This window comes from Eumetopias jubatus, unplaced genomic scaffold (genome assembly GCF_037043125.1).
Source record: "Eumetopias jubatus isolate StellerSeaLion01/CBP00866 unplaced genomic scaffold, mEumJub1_p1.0 scaffold_17, whole genome shotgun sequence".
Classification (NCBI taxonomy): domain Eukaryota; kingdom Metazoa; phylum Chordata; class Mammalia; order Carnivora; family Otariidae; genus Eumetopias; species Eumetopias jubatus.
Genome location: NW_028274823.1, coordinates 83592835 through 83611044, shown reverse-complemented (window position 1 = coordinate 83611044; position 18210 = coordinate 83592835). Strand labels below are relative to the sequence as shown.

At 39.2% G+C, this 18210-nt stretch overlaps 1 protein-coding gene across 2 annotated transcripts in view; it reads right to left on the bottom strand.

Annotated features, from left to right (window-relative positions):
• The window catches only part of PRKG1 (protein kinase cGMP-dependent 1), a 1232275-nt gene that overhangs the window by 211521 nt on the left and 1002544 nt on the right, over positions 1-18210 (bottom strand). For both annotated transcript variants that reach the window (XM_028104583.1, XM_028104582.1), the window contains exons 6-7: positions 15084-15161; positions 7393-7487 (exon numbers count right to left, since the gene is read on the bottom strand). In XM_028104583.1, the coding sequence (XP_027960384.1) occupies positions 7393-7487; positions 15084-15161 (173 nt within the window). The remainder of the gene's footprint in view (positions 1-7392; positions 7488-15083; positions 15162-18210) is intronic.

Below are 18210 nucleotides of genomic sequence, written 5' to 3'. Positions count from 1 at the left end.
ATATTATGTGCCCATATGTTTATTGCAGCATTGCTTAAAATAGTGAAATACGGAAGCAACCCCAGTCTCTAATGATAATGAGTGGATAAAGATGTGGTGTGTGTATGTGTTTATTATAACGGAATATTATTCAGCCATAAAAAAGAATGAAATCTTGCCTTTTGCAACAACATGGATGGATCCAGAGGGTATAATGCAAGCAAAATACATCAGTCAGAGAAAGAGAAATACTATCTAATTTTACTCATTTGTGGAATTTAAGAAACAAAACAAATGAATAAGGAAAAAAGAAGCAAACGAAGAAACAGACTCTTTAACTATAGAGAACAAACCAAACGATTACTAGAGCGGAGGTGACAGGGGGTGCGGGGGCGGGGGGGGGCTATGAGTCAAACAGGTGAGGGGGATTAAGAGCACAGTTATCATGATGAGCACTGAGTAATGCTGAATCGCCATACTGTACACCCGAAACTAACATAATTATGTTAACTATACTGGAATTAAAATTAAATAAGGGAGGAGGGAGGGAGAAAAGTAAAGAAAAAAAGAAAAGCTCTCTCTCTCTCTCTCTCTCTCTCTGTTGGTCCAGGTAAGTGTTCAGGAGGTTCTCCCCGAGAGAAACAGGAACCCAAGCATTACAACTTAGAGATCTGATGAACTCTTTCTCTCTGAACTTCATGGTACAGGGGCATCAAGGTGAAACCCCTCCTCACAAAGGCAAATATGAAACACGTGAAATAGCTACAAAGAGATGTTCCTGGCCAGAAGGAGTCTGTCCGTCCACCAACTGCACTGAAAACAAACCAACAAACGAAAAACCTCCACAAGCTATAATAAACCACACCATAAGGAGGGAGAGTTCACAGATACAACATATGTTAGAATTAAAGTAACAGAAAAGTTCAAATAATTTGTCATTTTAAAAATAATAAAGAGATAAAGCAAAGAAGGGAAATAAGATAAAACAGAATGAAAACAGTAACAGCTAACATTTTGTATTGATCTGTTAGTATTTGCTAGTTTTCATTATAACGAACATACATACTACACACATCACTTGGCTTATTAATCACCAACTGTATGTAGCCAGGTAAGGTTATTCCCATTTACAAACCATGAATCTGAAGCACTGAGAGGTGAAGGAAGACAGGGTAACACCTTGTAAACGGTGGGGCTGGGATTCGAACCCAGGCGGTCTCATTGCAGGGTTCACTAACCACCGTGGCGTGCCAAGTAGAAGTACTAAGAGCAGCATTTAGAAAAGAATCACAGGCAACAACTCAGAGGATGGGTTGAATTTAAGACCAGATGCAGGTGGAAGGAGAGAACTGCCAAGATTTCATCACAAACGTAGCACAGGATGATACAGAGCAAGAACACATACACAGGAGAAAAGAAGGAAGGCTGGAAGGATGAGGAGCTGAAACCTAGAATATCAGGAGCCACCAAATGAGAGATTAGAGAAAGTGGAGTGAAAAGAAACATGTGGGGGTAATGCTTAGAATTTTCTAGAATTGAGGAAAACTATAATCTCAGAAGGAAAGAAGATACAGCAGCATATGAAGGGACAATAAAATATATCTGTGCCTAGGCAGATTGTAGGAAAGATGCAGAGCATCAAAGACAAAGGGACAGGTGCCAAAGACACAGGACCATTAAAGGAAGAATGATTTGACTCAGTGCAGACTATGAATGCCAGAAGACAATAGAATTGTATTTAAAATTTTGAGGAAAATTAAATTTTAACCTAGGTCTCCATACACAGCTCAATGCACATATAGGCAAAGGCAGAACGTATAAACAGATCATCTATGAACAACCGCTGAAGAATAAACCCAAAAGGAATGAGCTGTGTGTAAGAAGAAATCACGGGCAAAGCAACAGGTAAACAAGTTGAAAACCTACATCAGTGGTGTCTGAAAAAATGCAGTCATAACAGTAATAATACCAGGGGATTTACCAACCAGGTGGAATCAGAGACTAGAAAACTAGAGGGAAGTTGGTAGGAGTGACTGAAACACACGAAGGTCCTTTTGTTATTCAAGAGAAGAACAGAGCCCTTGGTTCACATATTACAATCCTAAAGATTAATCATTAAAAGAATAGAAAAAGGTAAAACTTCTAAGAGATGATACAAATGCAATTCACGTGACAGAAGGAAAAGAAAGAGAAAGGACATATTGACCCAATGTGAAATGGAGATTTCAGATGTACAAGATTTTAGACAAAACTAGCTTATGGGCATTTAGGAATACAATACATACATAATAAATTATAGACACATGAGCAGGGAGGGTGCACACGGCCGGCCTCAGGAGGTGATGGTGGGCAGGGGGGAAAGACTGGAAAGGAGACCAAAGAGGCTTGGATTGTATCTGTGATGGTTTATTCTCAAATAAATACATGAATTATCAGATTCAAATATGACAAAGTATTAAAATGCTATATCCAGTACTATATCCTTTTATGTACTATCATTTTATTAATTTAAAAAAGGGAGGGGGGGGAGAAAAGCAGGTTCAGAAATGTTCATTCACCTTCCCAAGATCACGGTCCTTGAGGAAATATAGCCTTGGCTTTCTTTCCCTTTTTTTTTTTTTTTTTTTTCCATCAACAAGGACAGAGCCTGGCAAGTGGCATAGGTGTTGGAAAATAAGCAAGAAGAGCTAGGATGGTTCCTGGAAGGAAGGGCCTTCTATTAAAGGCCACCATTTAACAGGGTGGCGCAGGGCTGCATTTGGCATCCAGGGCTCTGTTCCAGCTGCAAAGAGGCCAAATCCCAAGAGAAGCAGAGCCTGTGACCTAAGGAAAGTTAGAGATCATCTAGTTCAACTGTCTTCGTTTCCAAATTCAGAACCAGAGACCCAGAGAGGTACTGGCTTGCTCCAAGTGATATCATCAGTGGGTGGTTGACTCCACATCTAACGCTATGTCAATTATACCAAGTGCTCCAAAGTTTGGTCAAGAAATAGCAGACCCTTCTTGGGCATGATGATGGTGATGTTGCCAATGCTACTGATAATGAGAGTGAAAACAAGATGGTGGTGGTGCTGATGATACCAGCTAACTTTTTTTGAGCATAATTTAAATTCTAGACACTCAAATGCTTTATAACAATCCCCTTGATTATTCCTCTCAAAAACAAAACAAACAAACAAAAAAAGAAAGTTAGGTACAACCATCACCACCATTTCTGATTAAAGGAGAACCTTTCAGGGTCTCGTAATCTGTAGATGACAAAGTGGTTCCCAGCCCAGGCAGTCTGACTTCTGGGCTGGAACTCTTCATCACAGGCTGCGCTGGAGACTCAAATGTCAGGGGAAGGGGACAGGGCCAAGTGGGAGCTCAGCCCCAGCCCAGTCAGGTTGTGCTTACTCTTAGGTTTTTCCATCTTACTGCAGATGCACAGCATGGGTGTGGCTTAGAACTTGACACCATCTGATGCCCATGTGGATTCTGCGTGGTTTCAAGTCAGGTGGAGAGAGCTCGAAGCCACAGTAAGCGTGTGGTAGACTGACTCGTGAGTTACTGGACGACTATCCCTGCAATAATTTCTCTTAAAGACAACTTTAATTTTCCTGTACATAAGGAAAGAGTCCTTCTGTAAACAGTACAACATTTCGCCCTCTCTCAGGTATGGAAAAACCATTACCACGGCGGGGGGGGGGGGGCGGGAAGTAGTGCTTGAGCCAAGAAATACTGAATAATCTGCTTCACATCAACGAAAATGAAAGCAATCCATGACCTCAATTTCTCTGCTAAAGAGATGCTACTAGTTAATGGATGGTAATAATACAGATTACGAGATGGCTAGATCTAGGACTCTACTGTCTGTGTACAACAAGGAAATGGAGCTTGTTCCTTCTAGAGGCAGAACTCTAGAGTAGAGTTCTGAAGTCGGAGTACTGAGCTCACATTCCAGCTCTGTCATTCAACCATCTACTGTGCACTTCACCGATACTTGTATTAAGCATTCTGAAATTTAAAAAGTATGGTCAAGGATTCATGTCAAAATTAACCAATTTATCATATTTTAGTGGTATGATGAACATCCTCAGGAAAATAAAGCAACAATTCCCAGTACATGTAAATTTTATGTGTGAGACAACAATCTGAAATGCTGTGTTATGTATGCACAGAGAACTCTATCTGTCTTCCAAGGATAAAAATTACATGATTTGCAAAGAAGCATAGATATTACCCAAAAGGCTACACACAGTGCCCAGAGGACTTTCTATCTCAAAGTAACATCTGTTTTTAAGGTTTTCAGAGGGAAATAAGTGAAGCAAATCTATCTGATATGTGAAAAGTTAGAATTTCTTGTGTCAAACACTGAAACTCAAAGATAAAAAAAAACACATAGATACTCTGAGTGAAAAACAGGTTACATACATAGGACATCAAAACATTTAAAACAAAAATCAAAACATGGAAATAACCAAGAAGGGTTAACCTTTTAAGCTTCTTTCATTTGATTCTAGATACAGGATTTTAAGAAGACATAACTGATAGAAATCACAAAATGGCAGCTCACAGCTCAAATCATTTGCAGAAATGTTTGTTGGGTTTTTGTGTTTTTTTTTTTTTTTGCTTGCAGAGCTTTTTTCAAAAATCAAGTTACAAAATCACATTTCATTTTTTTTTTCAAAACCTAAGTTTTTTTCTGCTAAAAAAAAAATGCCTAGCAAAGTGCTGGAGCTCAGGAATTGCTGTCCTCTTCACAGAAGGGTTTCTAGTTTGCCACCTTACCTTATTTATTTACATTACCAGCCTGCCCCCTGTAGACAAGCAAGTTCATAATCCCTTACCTATTGCCAAACAGATCCAAGCAGACAAGATCCAAGCAAGAAGGGAATGCCTGATTGGGCTACATTAGAGAGGTTCATTTGTTCATTTGTTCATTCATTCATTCATTCACTCATTCATTCACTGACTCAACAATTACATGCTGAGTATCTGAAAAGTGCCAGATACTGAGCTCCTATAAGAATGTAAGTATTTGGACTTCTCATCAAGGTGACAGGCAACCATGGATCTCGATGTCTACCAAAATGTATGTAAGAGAGAGAGTTGAGGACAAAACAGTGATGAATTTTAGGAAATCGAATGAGAAATTCTAAGAAGTGCTAACAGTTGCAAGGGACCCAAAGGAAGGAGAATTTGAAGAAAGAAAGGGTGGGGGTGCCTGGGTGGCTCAGTCAGTTAAGCGCCTGCCTTTGGCTCTGGTCATGATCCCAGGGTCCTGGGATTGAGCCCAGAGTGGGGCTCCCTGCTCAGTAGGGAGTCTGCTTCTCCCTCTGCCCCTACCCCCTGCTTGTGTGCTCTCTCTCTCTCTTTCAAAGGAAGGAAGGAAGGAAGGAAGGAAGGAAGGAAGGAAGGAAGGAAGGAAGGAAGGAAGGGGTGGTCAGCAGGGTAAAACTGTGGCTGAGAAGAAGAAGACAGAAAAGGAAGGGCAGTCTCTGTTGCAAGTTGCAAATCCCCAGTGACATTTCAGAGGGTACTTAGAGTAGGCTGGTAAAGCCAGGTGGAGCAGCGAGAATATAAGGGCAGAGGGCACAAGAAAGACCGACATTGCTGGGGGAAGGATGGGGCCCCAGGGAAAACGGGGGAGTGGGAAGGTGGGGGCAGGGAGGGTGGAGTGAGGAGCCAGCCAGAGCAGAGTACCGAGCATGTACAAGAGAGAGTTGGGGCCCCAGACACTTCACGGGAATAGCCATATGCCAGGATGAATTCAATCCAGATGGAACACCATTATATTCTGATACCAGAGAAAAGCTGGTAACTTTTCCATGAACTATATACTCACGGTCACTTCTTAAGAACTTCTAGACACATTCTAGGAAGGGGTTTTCACCATAAAAGCTTTCTTTAATAGGCACCCAAATTCAGTGGCAATAAGCTACAAAAGAAAATCTGTCCATTTTCAATCATGTTTTATTTTCTGGCGTTCCACTTGTGATCTCAATTAGAAATGACTGAAAATATTTGTTTCTTTGGCTTTGTTGGAAATGACATTTTTCACACAGGCAGTTAATCTTGGACCAACGGAATCAGGAGGCATTATTCTCTAGAATCCTCCATGTATAATCAAGGGAAAGAAATATTCAAGTACAAATGAAAGGTCTGTGTGCTTTATACTAAAAAGATAATGTTTATTTTTATTCTTTCGTGAATGTAAAGTGAACATGGTATTTCTTCCACCGTTGCCATAGAAAAAAATCTAATGGCAAGTACATGATCATCAGATAAGGATCAAATGAACTAAGCAGAAGAAAAGAAGAAAGTGAAATGCTTTTAGCTCTGAATGTTCATAAGATAATTTAGAATACGTAAGATGGCTTATCAGGATCTCTGTTTCATTTCTGTAGCTGTGAAAGGGTAAGAAAGAAAAAAAACCCTGCTATCTGATTGTGGCTTAAAAATTAAAACTCCCTAAATGATTTCTTCATAGTAATTTCAAACAAAATGCTTATAACCTAATTTTTAAATGAAAGTGTAATGGAAACAAAACTGACTTCCAAATATTTTAGGCATAAATTATATCCTATTGCTATTCTTCTCTAGCAGACCCTCTGACACCTGGATTTTGACACACATATAAATGTATATTGGTTATCTCTAATTCAAGTAGATGTATATACACACACGGCACTGAGTTCTGAAGAGTCTCATCAATCTATACAGTGATAACTGAGATGTGTCGCTTACTGGAAAAGAAGAAGTGAATACCCAAATAGAGCTGTCGTATTTGTCATGTGTTCTGCAATATGTGCAGTTCAAAGTCAACTGGGTGCCTCTTCCATAGTATGTGGGAGGAAATCCCAAGTGCTTGCTTCTCGAGGACTTACTTTACAAGTAGAATTCAGGGACCTTTTACAGCACGCGTCTCTGGGTCCAGCCCTTGGAGCCCATCCATGGGAGTCTGCACGTGCATGATCTCCACCTCTACGACCCGCAGTGACAACCGCCGCCCAGACATGAAGCCCAGCAAGACTCCATCGCCTTCGGTGTGTATAGTCATTTCAGGGATTTCAAAATTCTCAACCAATTGTCCTCCTAAGATTAGGAGCAAAACTGCCGCACGAAATAAGCTTAGCAGAGACTTTCCCCTCTTTTAGAGTCCTTATAGAGAGTGTAGAAAAGGAGCACAGGGCCAAGAAATTTCCCCATTAATATACAAATGATACTACACAAGTTCATCAATTAATCCTAAAGCCTATATAAATGCATGACAAGTCTGCCTGGAAATAAGTAAAAAATGGTCATCAAGGGTCTGTGTCCAATCGTAGGATCAACAGTAAATAAAGAGCCTGTTTTGCTCGGAGCTCAGTATGTGAGATGGGAATTTATGCAGCACACAAACAAAAACTGTGTAACATGTCATCTACTCACCCCTGCAAGGCTTTCTCTCCAAACCAATCTCCTTTCCCTAAAGTTCGAAGGAAGACCGGGTCTTCACTGGGTGAGTCTTCCCGAGTGACATTTACCTACAAAGAGAAACAAAGTCTATATCCACTGCACACGCTGACTGATCAGATCAACACCAATTGGTAATGTTAATTCCATTTCTTGTTTCTTCTTTTAAACTTACTTTCATGAAGACCATGAGGACATTATTACTGGAAGGACCAAAGAAGAAAATCACAAATTTTCATACAAACCACAAGAAATGCCCTCCAATATTGTTATGCTGTTTCAAGGTGTTTTCAAGTAGTCATAAATTACTCAGAAATTTGAATTTCACTTAATCCTCATTCCGACCTCCTATGAGGCAAGCACTATAATGAATCAAGTGAGCATTCCTATCCATCCAACTCCTTATAGATGGATGTTTAAATTGTTTCCATTCTTTTCTGCAGTGAGCATCTTTCTACGTACCTCGCATGCATGTCCTCATTCCTCTAAGACAATGCCTGTCTCTTTTTCCTAAGAATCCAGCCTCCATTCAAAGGCTGTTCACATGCTCATGAAGTCCTTCTTACAGGTCTAACCCACGACAGTCCGACATGCGTCATTCAGAAGGATTTCATTTTTTAAAGATCTAAGAACTGCATGTATATCTTTTCCCTTCTTTACCGTAGGAGTGTGCTCTTCAAAGACGTGGATTTATCTTTGACATTCTCTACAATTTATAATAAGCACCTAAAAAAGCTGTAAGTTGTTGGAACAGAAAAGCTTTATTACCCAAACAAGGTATCTGGGCCCATAAGGACTTTTGACTTGGGTGACAGTCCACGGAAGGAAAGTAATAATGTTTTTGTTGCATGAATGAAGAATAAATTCAGTAAGTTGTACCTTTGTGTTAATTCACTTCCCCTTCAAGTTCTACTAATATTCATAATACCGGCTATGTTTCCTCTAGAATGGTTAAATAGTTAAAACTCACCTACCTGGAAAATGTAATGAAGTAGAAAAAACTAATTTCTTAAGACAATGCCAGACACTTTAGCACATTTAAAAATACTATGCTTCAGGTTTCTGAGTTTAGAGAATGGATGACAAAGACCAGACTTTTTATAAGCATTCAGAATGTATGTGCAAGGTGGAGGGAATTCAATTATTATTCTCCACTGATCCATTTGATTACTTTTCCACACTGTGTTTCAAACCATGGGTGTGCAGTTTTTAACCCTCTTATACCAAGCTATATCATAGAGATGCTCATTTGCATGCTGATGAGGCTTTTATAGATGTGGGCAAAAATACACTAGCCCACTGATTTTCAAACTTCAGGGTAAGGGGTCTTATTTAAAATAAAGACTACTGAACTTCTTACTTGATACATCTCCTGAGGCTAGGAAAACAAAAGCAAAAATGAACTATTGGGACTTCATCAAGATAAAGAGCTTCTGCACAGCGAAGGAAACAATCGACACGACTAAAAGGCAACCTTCAGAATGGGAGAAGATATTTGCAAATGACCTATCCGATAAAGGCTAAGTGTCCCAAATATATAAAAAAAATTGATGCAACTCAACACCCAAAAAACCAATAATCCAGTTAAAACATGGGCAGAAGACATGAACAGTTTTCCAAAGAGGATGGATGCCCAACAGACACATGAACAGATGCTCAACATCACTCGTCAGGGAAATACAAATCCAAACGACAATGAGCTATCACCTCTCACCTGTCAGAATGGCTAGCATCAACAACACAAGAAACAACAGGTATTGGCGAGAATGTGGAGAAAGGGGACCCTCTTGCACTGTTGGTGGGAATGCAAACTGGTAGAGCCGCTCTGGAGAACGGTATGGAGGTTCCTCAAAAAGTTAAAAATAGAACCACCCTATGACGCACAATTTGCACTACTAGGTATTTACCCAAAAGATACAAAAATACTAATTCAGAGGTAAATGATGCACCCCAATACTTAGAGCAGCATTATCAACAATAGTCAAATTATGGAAAGGGCCCCAATATCCATCGATTAACGAATGGATAAAGAAGATGTGGTATACATATACAACAGAATATTCCTCAGCCATCAAAATGAATGGAATCTTGCCATTTGCAATGATGCAGATGGAGCTAGAGCGTATTATGCTAAGCTAAATCTGTCAGAGAAAAACAAATACCATTTGATTTCACTCCTAGGTGGAATTTAAGAAAAAAAAAAAAAAAAACAGATGAACAAGGGGGGGAAAGAGAGAGGCAAACCATAAAAGAGACTCTTAATGATAGAAAACTGAGGGTTGCTGGAGGGGAGCTGGGTAGGTGATGTGTTAAATGGGTGATGGGTATTAACGAGGGCACTTGTTGGAATGGGTGCATATGTAAGTGATGAATCACTAAATCCTAAACGTGAAACTAATATTACACTATGTTAACTAACAGGAATTGAAACAAAAACTTGGAAGAAAAATATAAAGGAGACTCTTATTCTTGAAGTTCTACTATAGTGGGACTGGGAAATCTGTATCTGAAAGATTAATATAGGTGATTTAGATGCAAATGTTTTGTAGACCAAACTCTGACACACACCAATTCATTGTTTTATTTCTGGGCTTTAGTTTCCTCATCTGTGCTATGAGGCAACCCAACAAGATTATTTGTCAGTCCCTACTACTAAAAAAAAGTCATGAACTGAGGTGTAATATACTGTAAGATCATGAATTCAAAATTGGATATAAGGATACATTATATAATTGTATATTTGCCATCTGGTTACCAACAACAAAAATGATTAGAAATTCCAAACGGCAGACTTACTTATGCAAGGCATGGGGAGATTTCAGCGGCTTCGGAAATATTCTTTACAAAGATATTATTGAAATACAGTAACAGAGCCATAAAAAGTGGGCCACCTATCGAATAGACCACTTTCTGCTTACATGACGAAGTGCGAAGGAAAACCTATCTGGATAATCCATGTATGTGAAAAGATAAGCAGTTCAAAGAGCAAGAATAAAAGGTTTCTTTGTACATATAATGAATCATTCTAAATATGCACAGACACCTGGCATGGACATTTGCATCTTTAATTCCAAAAAAATGTCAGGGTAGAGAAGTTACGTACAGAGAGAGCCTCTCTGACCTTGGCCTATATTACTTATTCTTTCCCTGACCACAGGGTACTTTATGATCCACAATACTATGGGAAAGAACTAGCTATGGAGCCTTAAAGAGAATACTCGGTCTGTTTGAACCACTGTTACCTCATCACCTTGTCCAAAAAACGGGAGAGTTATCGCAAAAGAGGTTGTATGTGTGCACAAATTAAATGAGAAAAATCTATGAAAACCATCCTCTTAAGAATAAGTGCTTGGGGCGTGTGGGTGGTTCAGCCGGTTGAGCATCTGACTCTTGACTTTAGCTCAGGTCGCGATCTCAGGGTCATGAGATCGAACCCTGAGTTGGGCTGCCCACTCAGCAGGGAGCCTGCTTGATTTTCTCTCTCTCCTTTTGCCTCTGCCCCTCCCCCTGCTTGTGTGCATTACCTCAAAAACAATACGTCTCTACAAAAAAATAGTAAGTGCTGAAAAAAGCTGGTTACTTCTTCTATATTCCACCCCCCCTTTCTTCTACTTCCCTCACCTACTTTGGAAATTCATGCATTTCATTGTAAAAGAAATATCCCCTATCACTATTAGTGCTCTCGCATTGTTCCTATAAATGCTATTTAGAGCATAAACTTCCTTTCCTTAAGACAGATAAAGGAGAGTGTGTATTCTTATGTCTTTTTTACTTATCTATATGTTAACTTTTTTTCTGTAAGATGTGTGTAGTCTTGTAATTTGAGTTTTTTAAAACTATTTTTAATTATACGTATAATTTAAAAAATTAACATGAAAATAAAAATTATATCTTTTTAAAAGGACGTATGAAATTGATCTTTGATACCAAAGTCTTCAATAAACAAAATCAATGTGCACAACCAACATGTTTAATCAAAAACGATTCAAAAGAAAAGAAAATGTTTTAGTACAGATTCAGCGGATTTTATAAACAAAGCAATGTTTATTGTAAAAAAAAAAAAAAAAAAGCCTGGAATTTACAGATTTATGGGGAAGACCCAACTAGAAAATGAGGGTGAGGTAATCATTTTCCTACCTGTGTGACTATTAGATTACAAAACCCAAGGAGTCCCCAAAACAAAGCAGTTCCCCTTCCAAACAATGTTCTGCACATATCACTCAAAAATGGGTCCTGTCATTCCCAAATCAAAATGCCTCCTGATGCAGAATGAGGACACTTTAGGTATCATGTAGTTTGGGACATGTATCGGGTAGGAATTTTTTTTTCCTGAACTTGAAGCTTGCCTGTATTCTTTGAGTCATGAGTTAAATTCAGTGTGGGCAAGATTTATGATTCCTAAGGGTCTGATTTGACAACTGAACCCTCTGTGTAACACAGGAGTAAATCAGAGTCTCTTTCTACCATGTGTCCTAACCCATGCCCCCAACATGTCTGCCATGAATCTCATGTTCCCCTTTCTAATGTTTGCAATTTAATGCATGTGCCTATATACACTCACATCTCATTCCATGCATGAGTACCATATATTTGACTGTTTTTGAGCTTTATAAAAATAACAGGATGCATGTTCTTCTGCAACGTGCACCTTTTGATTGGTATTGTATTTGAGATTTACCCAATTCTTCCATGTTTACATACATAACTGTAGTTCATTTCCTCTCTTTGCACATTATCTCATTGTATGAATATATTTTATATATATTTATAGATATTACATATTATATAATTCATTAATTCTTCGAGAGATGTCACTGTGCTTCTTTTAGATTTAAATATCTAATTATTGTTCTAATTACTGTTCTATCTCTTCATTTCCAGATACTGGTACAACTTATGTATCAAGAGAGTACATTTTTTTGATGTAACACAGCTACAGCTTTTATCAAAGATATTTTTCTTTGCTTTGTTGTGAATTCTTGGAGGTTTATACTTCACTGCTGGGGGAAGGAAACGTCAAGTTTCCAGGCAACTGGGATATATAGAGAACTAACTCAGCTTCTAGATGAGTCCTTTAGACATCACTGCAAGCATGGCACCCAAGTTGTAAAAAATCATGTTGTGTAGGTTTAAGGGGGGAGAAATAAATATTTCAGAGTTTTTCTCTGTGTGCATGTGCTTCACAGGAGAATAAAAACAGTTTTACATGTCAATAAATGTCTTGAACTGGGGAAATCCATTGGTAATTCTAGCCACCTGTTGTGTGTCTTACAACATGTTCTAAGGAAAAGCCAGTTCAGTGGAAACAAGGAAATCATCTTCTCCAGGATTATCCTTCATAAGTTTTTAAATGTATATGAAAACAAATTTACGTCTGTATACCTAAAGCAAAGCATATAGCTTAAGAAAATTCCAGTTCCACAACTTATTTGCCTGCTTACTTGAAGGCACTCTTATTACTTTTCTCTCCTCTTCCTTCCACTGGGACTTAAGCGTGTTCATCTCCAGCTTCTTAGGATTCCAATATATGTGTAACGGAATTAATAGAATTAATATACCAATATACCATCTATTATTTTTATCATATAACTAATATAATTAAAAATCATAGCAGCTAAGTTGTATGACATGAAAAACTAGCCTTAGAAAAATCTATGGCTGGTTTAAAAAAAAAAAAAAAAAACATCTTGAGTGTGTCAAAAGAGTCTAACATATTCTTACTACTTGTCTCCCAGAATCCCCATGGTGCTCTGAAACACTGCCAAGGGAACGGGTTCCTGTGGTGTGTTTCCTCACTGTTTCCATTTATACGTATTACAAAACTCATAAAGCAGCACCACTAATGTACCCATTTGCAACTGAAACTGGTTACAAACAGCAGCTTCTTTTAGGTAGTGCTTGAAATTTACAGTAATGGGGTAATCACAAAAGTCTGTCAGAAATTCATCTTAAATGGATAAATGTATCATTCCATGATAGCAAAGGATTAGCAGTGTAATAAAGAAAAAATAAATCCAGATTGTCAGGACAAAAAAATCTCCCTGTGACCTACTGAATCATTTATATCCATGAGGATTTTCAATTTCCCTGATTCTTTAGTAAATGTTAAGAAATAAAACAGCAAATAGTAAAGCTCCAACACTTTAAACACAAACCACAAAATGTTAAGGTTCCTTAGCCTCTAACATTGGAAAATTCAAAATACAGTCTTAAGTGTAACTGTGGCCAGTCAGGTCATTTCTTGATGTGTGTAAGAGGCAGGCGCCTGACATTTCTCTGTAACCCAGGCTTTCTGCTCTCAGTCAGGAAAAAAAGGAAAAAAAAAAAAAGGTATGATACAAGCACAAATAATGCTGTCTTCACTTTGTGTGACAGGTCATTGGTGTAAACACTGACACATTCTTGATTCAAAATCAGTCCAGAGAGGATTATCGAAAAGGTGATCCAACGAGATTTATAATCTTTCACCTATTCTATCCACTGAGGCTCTGTACATCTCTCTTTACTATCTCAGTATGACCTATAAAGTCCCAGAGTCAGTCATATTTGTTAAATTAGAAGAAAAAACTTACTCACATTTTTAAAAACTATTTAGCATTTTTATTTACTTTTTAAATTATCTCTACGCCCAACATGGGGCTTGAACTCAGGACGCTGAGATCAAGAGTCACATGCTCTACCAATGGAGCCAGCCAGGTGCCCCTAAACTAACATTTCAAAGAATAATTATAAAAATGAAAACTGCTGTATAAATCCCCTTCTACCGGCATTTCCTTGCCTATTGCTTACTATGCTTAGTACGTACAAATTCCTCTTAAGCATCCCTTAAGAAGAAGCAAAATAAGTTCTATTAGTCATAGGGCAAGGACACTTAAACACAAAAATGATGATGACTTCACTGCTGAAAGAAGTGAAAGGTATTTTTTAGAGTATTAGAGCGTTCATCCACACAAATCCTCATTTTCCAATTTACTTAATTTATTATTTCACTTTTAAATATAAGTTAAAAGACTTATAATACTGATAACTGAAAAAAATATAAAGGGATAAATTATGATTTTTCATTCCTATCCCTGGGTTCACCCCCTATTTATCCCTTCCCCTGTAATTTACCCCTGCTAATAGTTTCTCAGTATCCATTCAACATTTCTTTATGAAGACACAATAAAACATGAGTGTATTTATACCTTTGTTGTCCTCAGAGTGCTAAGCAACTTGTCTAAGGACACTGAGACTTGTAAGTTTCCTAGTGGGATTCACACTTGGGCCATCTCATTTCAAAGCCCAGGTGTTTCAAGATAGCAATATTACTGCTCCTAATCACTAGAGGGAGTTTGCGGGGGGGGGGGGGGGGTTGAGTTTTCTTTTCCTGTTGAGAATTTTTTAAGCGACCTTAGTCTACAATTTCTGAATTATAGAAATTATGGAAATCTTCCCATTTATGCAGACATATCAGCGGCACCTTGCACCATGGTTATTAAATTACAGAACAGAGGCTATTTTCTGATCTTCAGAGTTACAGTTTTTCTTCCTCCGGCATCATTTTTGGGAGATCCATTCTTAAATATTTCTCTCTCAAGACCCTGTGCGTGTGCATCTCCAGGGGTGGCTGATGCACCCCAGGACCCCGCCCCACTGTGTATCACCCTCATGCTGCCGGGGCTTACCGTTCCTTTGCTGATGATAAAGAAGGTGTCCCCTCTTGCACCTTGTCTGATGATATATTCCCCATTCTCATAGTGAGTCTGAAAAATAGAAACAGCAACAGAAAAAAAAAAAACATTAAGAAAGGAGTAATATAACAAAAGCTCAATCTCTTCAAGTATCTGCCCTGCAGGGATGCATTCATCCTGATGGAGTTTTACCCAAGCCCAGAATCCATTATGATTTAAGAGTGAGTAATAGTCAATGAACGAAATAATTACAGAGAAATCATTTTTATCACACTCATGTTTAAAACTATTTTGTTACTGCCATTTTTTCTGGACGATTATATTCAGATCTTTACATTGATTCATTTTAATAGTTGGGTAAAAATATTCTTTTCTCCCATCAACTGAGCATAACCTAAAACAGCAGAACGCTAATTAAACTGGTCTTTTAATATTTTATTTGTCATTTTCATTTTGTTTCAGTATTCTTGTAATGATTGATAGGCCTTTTTTTTTTCCTTGAGACATTATTGTGGCATCTCAAGATCTTAATTTTGAAACCAGGATGATTTCTGGTGTGCGTTAGATGGCCCTAGTTACTTTCTAAGGCACAGCTTCATGCTTTAACGTTCTTGTTTCAGCAATTTAGATTTGGCCCTGTCAGACTGAATGTCTTCATTTTATGGACTGAATTCTGGTCCAGCATCTGCGAGCTCATCAACTAGCAAATGAGAAGCAAGGGAAGGCTGCAAGAGGATGATCGCAGTCAGTGCTAGGATGTGGACACAGTCACCAGGTCCATTCCCAGGGTAAAGATTACTTCTGCAATGAACAAAAGTTATTTCTCTAAGGCGACGTGGGAAAAAAAGTATATTGCTGGGTCAGAAGATATAACAGAAAAAGGAGACTGTGCCATCTGGCCACATTCTTCTCTGCAGCTTAGCAAGGGAACCATTTTTGGGGAAAGAAAACATTACTTTACACACTCCTTAGGAAACAGATTTCATGGTTTGCATGTAGCAGTTACGAGGCTAACAGCTGTGATTTGTCCTTATACTTCAATACCATGTTCCTTAATACTGTTGTCTATTCACTGTTGACATTGCCTTTTGTTAGCACTTGACACTGAGAACAACAATCTCTTTCTTTGCATGTCTAGAAAATTAACATACTACCTAATCTTACTTTTTTTATTCAAAACAAGTTTTCAAACTAGGATTATAGAATGCATATTCTTCAACTGATTTATTTCACTTAACAAGATACCCATGCTCCCCTGTCACTTCTTGCTATTTGGGAAAGGAAAGATCTTTAGTACATGCAGGTGTGAAAAGCAACGATCACAAGAGTCTTCTTTCCTGTATCAGTTCCACAAACATCTCTGTATGCCTCTGAGTCAGGCCTGGCTGTAGGCACTGATGATACAAAGACGAGATGCAAAAATCTCAAAGTAGCACCATCCACTGGATCTTTCTCTGAGGGTGGCAATGGTCGATAGCCACACCGTCCAACACAGCAGCCTCTAGCCACATGTGGCTACTGAACAGTAAAATGTGGCCAGTGTGATTAAGACATCACACATTTAGCTCGTGGCCAGCAGCTACTGTATTAGCATAGGTAGTAATAAGGCAGACAAGGGAGGAGTTACAATCTGTACTAGTAGGGTAGGGGGGCAGGCTGGAGCATCTTTCCCCACTCTCCATAAATGGAGCCCCCCTATTAGTAAAATTCAGGACCTCTCTCTTCCCTTCCCCACTCTGCACACCAGAGGAGGTGGTATGACTTACCTGGCTGGTGCACTTGGAAGCCATCAGCTAGGTATGGTCGCCTTAGCCCCTAGTCTCTGTTGTGGGGGTGAGCTCCCCACAGAGGCAGACATTCTCTGCGGCTTCTCCAGGGGAAGCAGAATGAAACTGCCTCTGTTGGGCCTTTGCCCCAGGGCAAGTATGTCCACCCAAATGCAGGCCCAGTTTGGGAAGGCTGTTTGGCTCTGACACCTAAGCCACATTCCCTGGCCTTGATTTTTTATCATTAGTAACAACAATATTATATTAGTTCCATTTACCTTAGTCTTTGTCATATTTCTCACTTGTTTCCTAATCCTAAACCTCTCAAAACCCCCCAAATAATCAAGTGTGCAAGCTATGTTTTCTGTTGGTAGGGCTTATGTACTGTCTGTTGTATTGTCTCACTCTTTCCCCAGGGCTTCCCCATGGAGGAGATTCTTAAGCCCCAACAGAAGTATGAGGAACAAGTTACAGGATGTTGAGCAGGAGAAAGGCTCTCCGAAAAGAGGAGAATTAGCAGCTTACTATGCCCACATATTAGCAGCAGAAATACTATTATTTTGGAAAAAGAAAAATACAAATAAAAAAACACCCAACATGGAAGAATCCTGAGCTCATCTGAATGGCTCATTCTTCTGACTCATCTCCTTAAAAGCATATTCCTACCCAAAGATTGTCATTTCCTTTTAAAAAGCCAAAATTATTTGTACTATATTAAAAAGTATGAAGGTAAGGGTTTCTCAGGCACACCACCACTGACATTTTGATGCAGACAATTCTCTGCTGCTGGGAGCTGTCCTGGACATTCAGTTCAGCTGTAGGATGTTTAGTGGCTTCCGTGGCCTCTACCCACTCGATGCCAGTAGCCCTTCCAGTCCCAGTTGTGGCAACCGAAAGTGTCATAAGACATTGTCAATTAACCTGTAAGGGGCAAAACTGCTCCCAATTGAGAATGTTTGCCATAAATCTTTTGTGGTTTTCTGGACGTGAAATAGCAATTTATTATTTCTCTTGATACTGTGTGCTAGATGATTCTGACTTCCCACAGTGTCAGCTTGGATCAGTGGAAAGTCTAATGCTGGCTTCCAAGGGTGCAGAAGCAGAAGGTGCCAGGCTTTCCCAAGGCTCAGACTGTGCCCACGGGCACTGAAGCCCCACAAAGGATGCAAGGTACTAACAGCTACTGCTCTTTTGCTTCGCGGACCTTGCCGCCTGCCTCCTTCCCTTGCATTATGTCTATTCTCTTCACACCCCTTTTCCTGATGTTCCTTGAACACCCAGACCCATCTCAGGGCCTCTGCACAGGCTCTGCCCCGTGCCTGAGATGTCCCTGCACCCCAGAGAGCTCAGAAGGA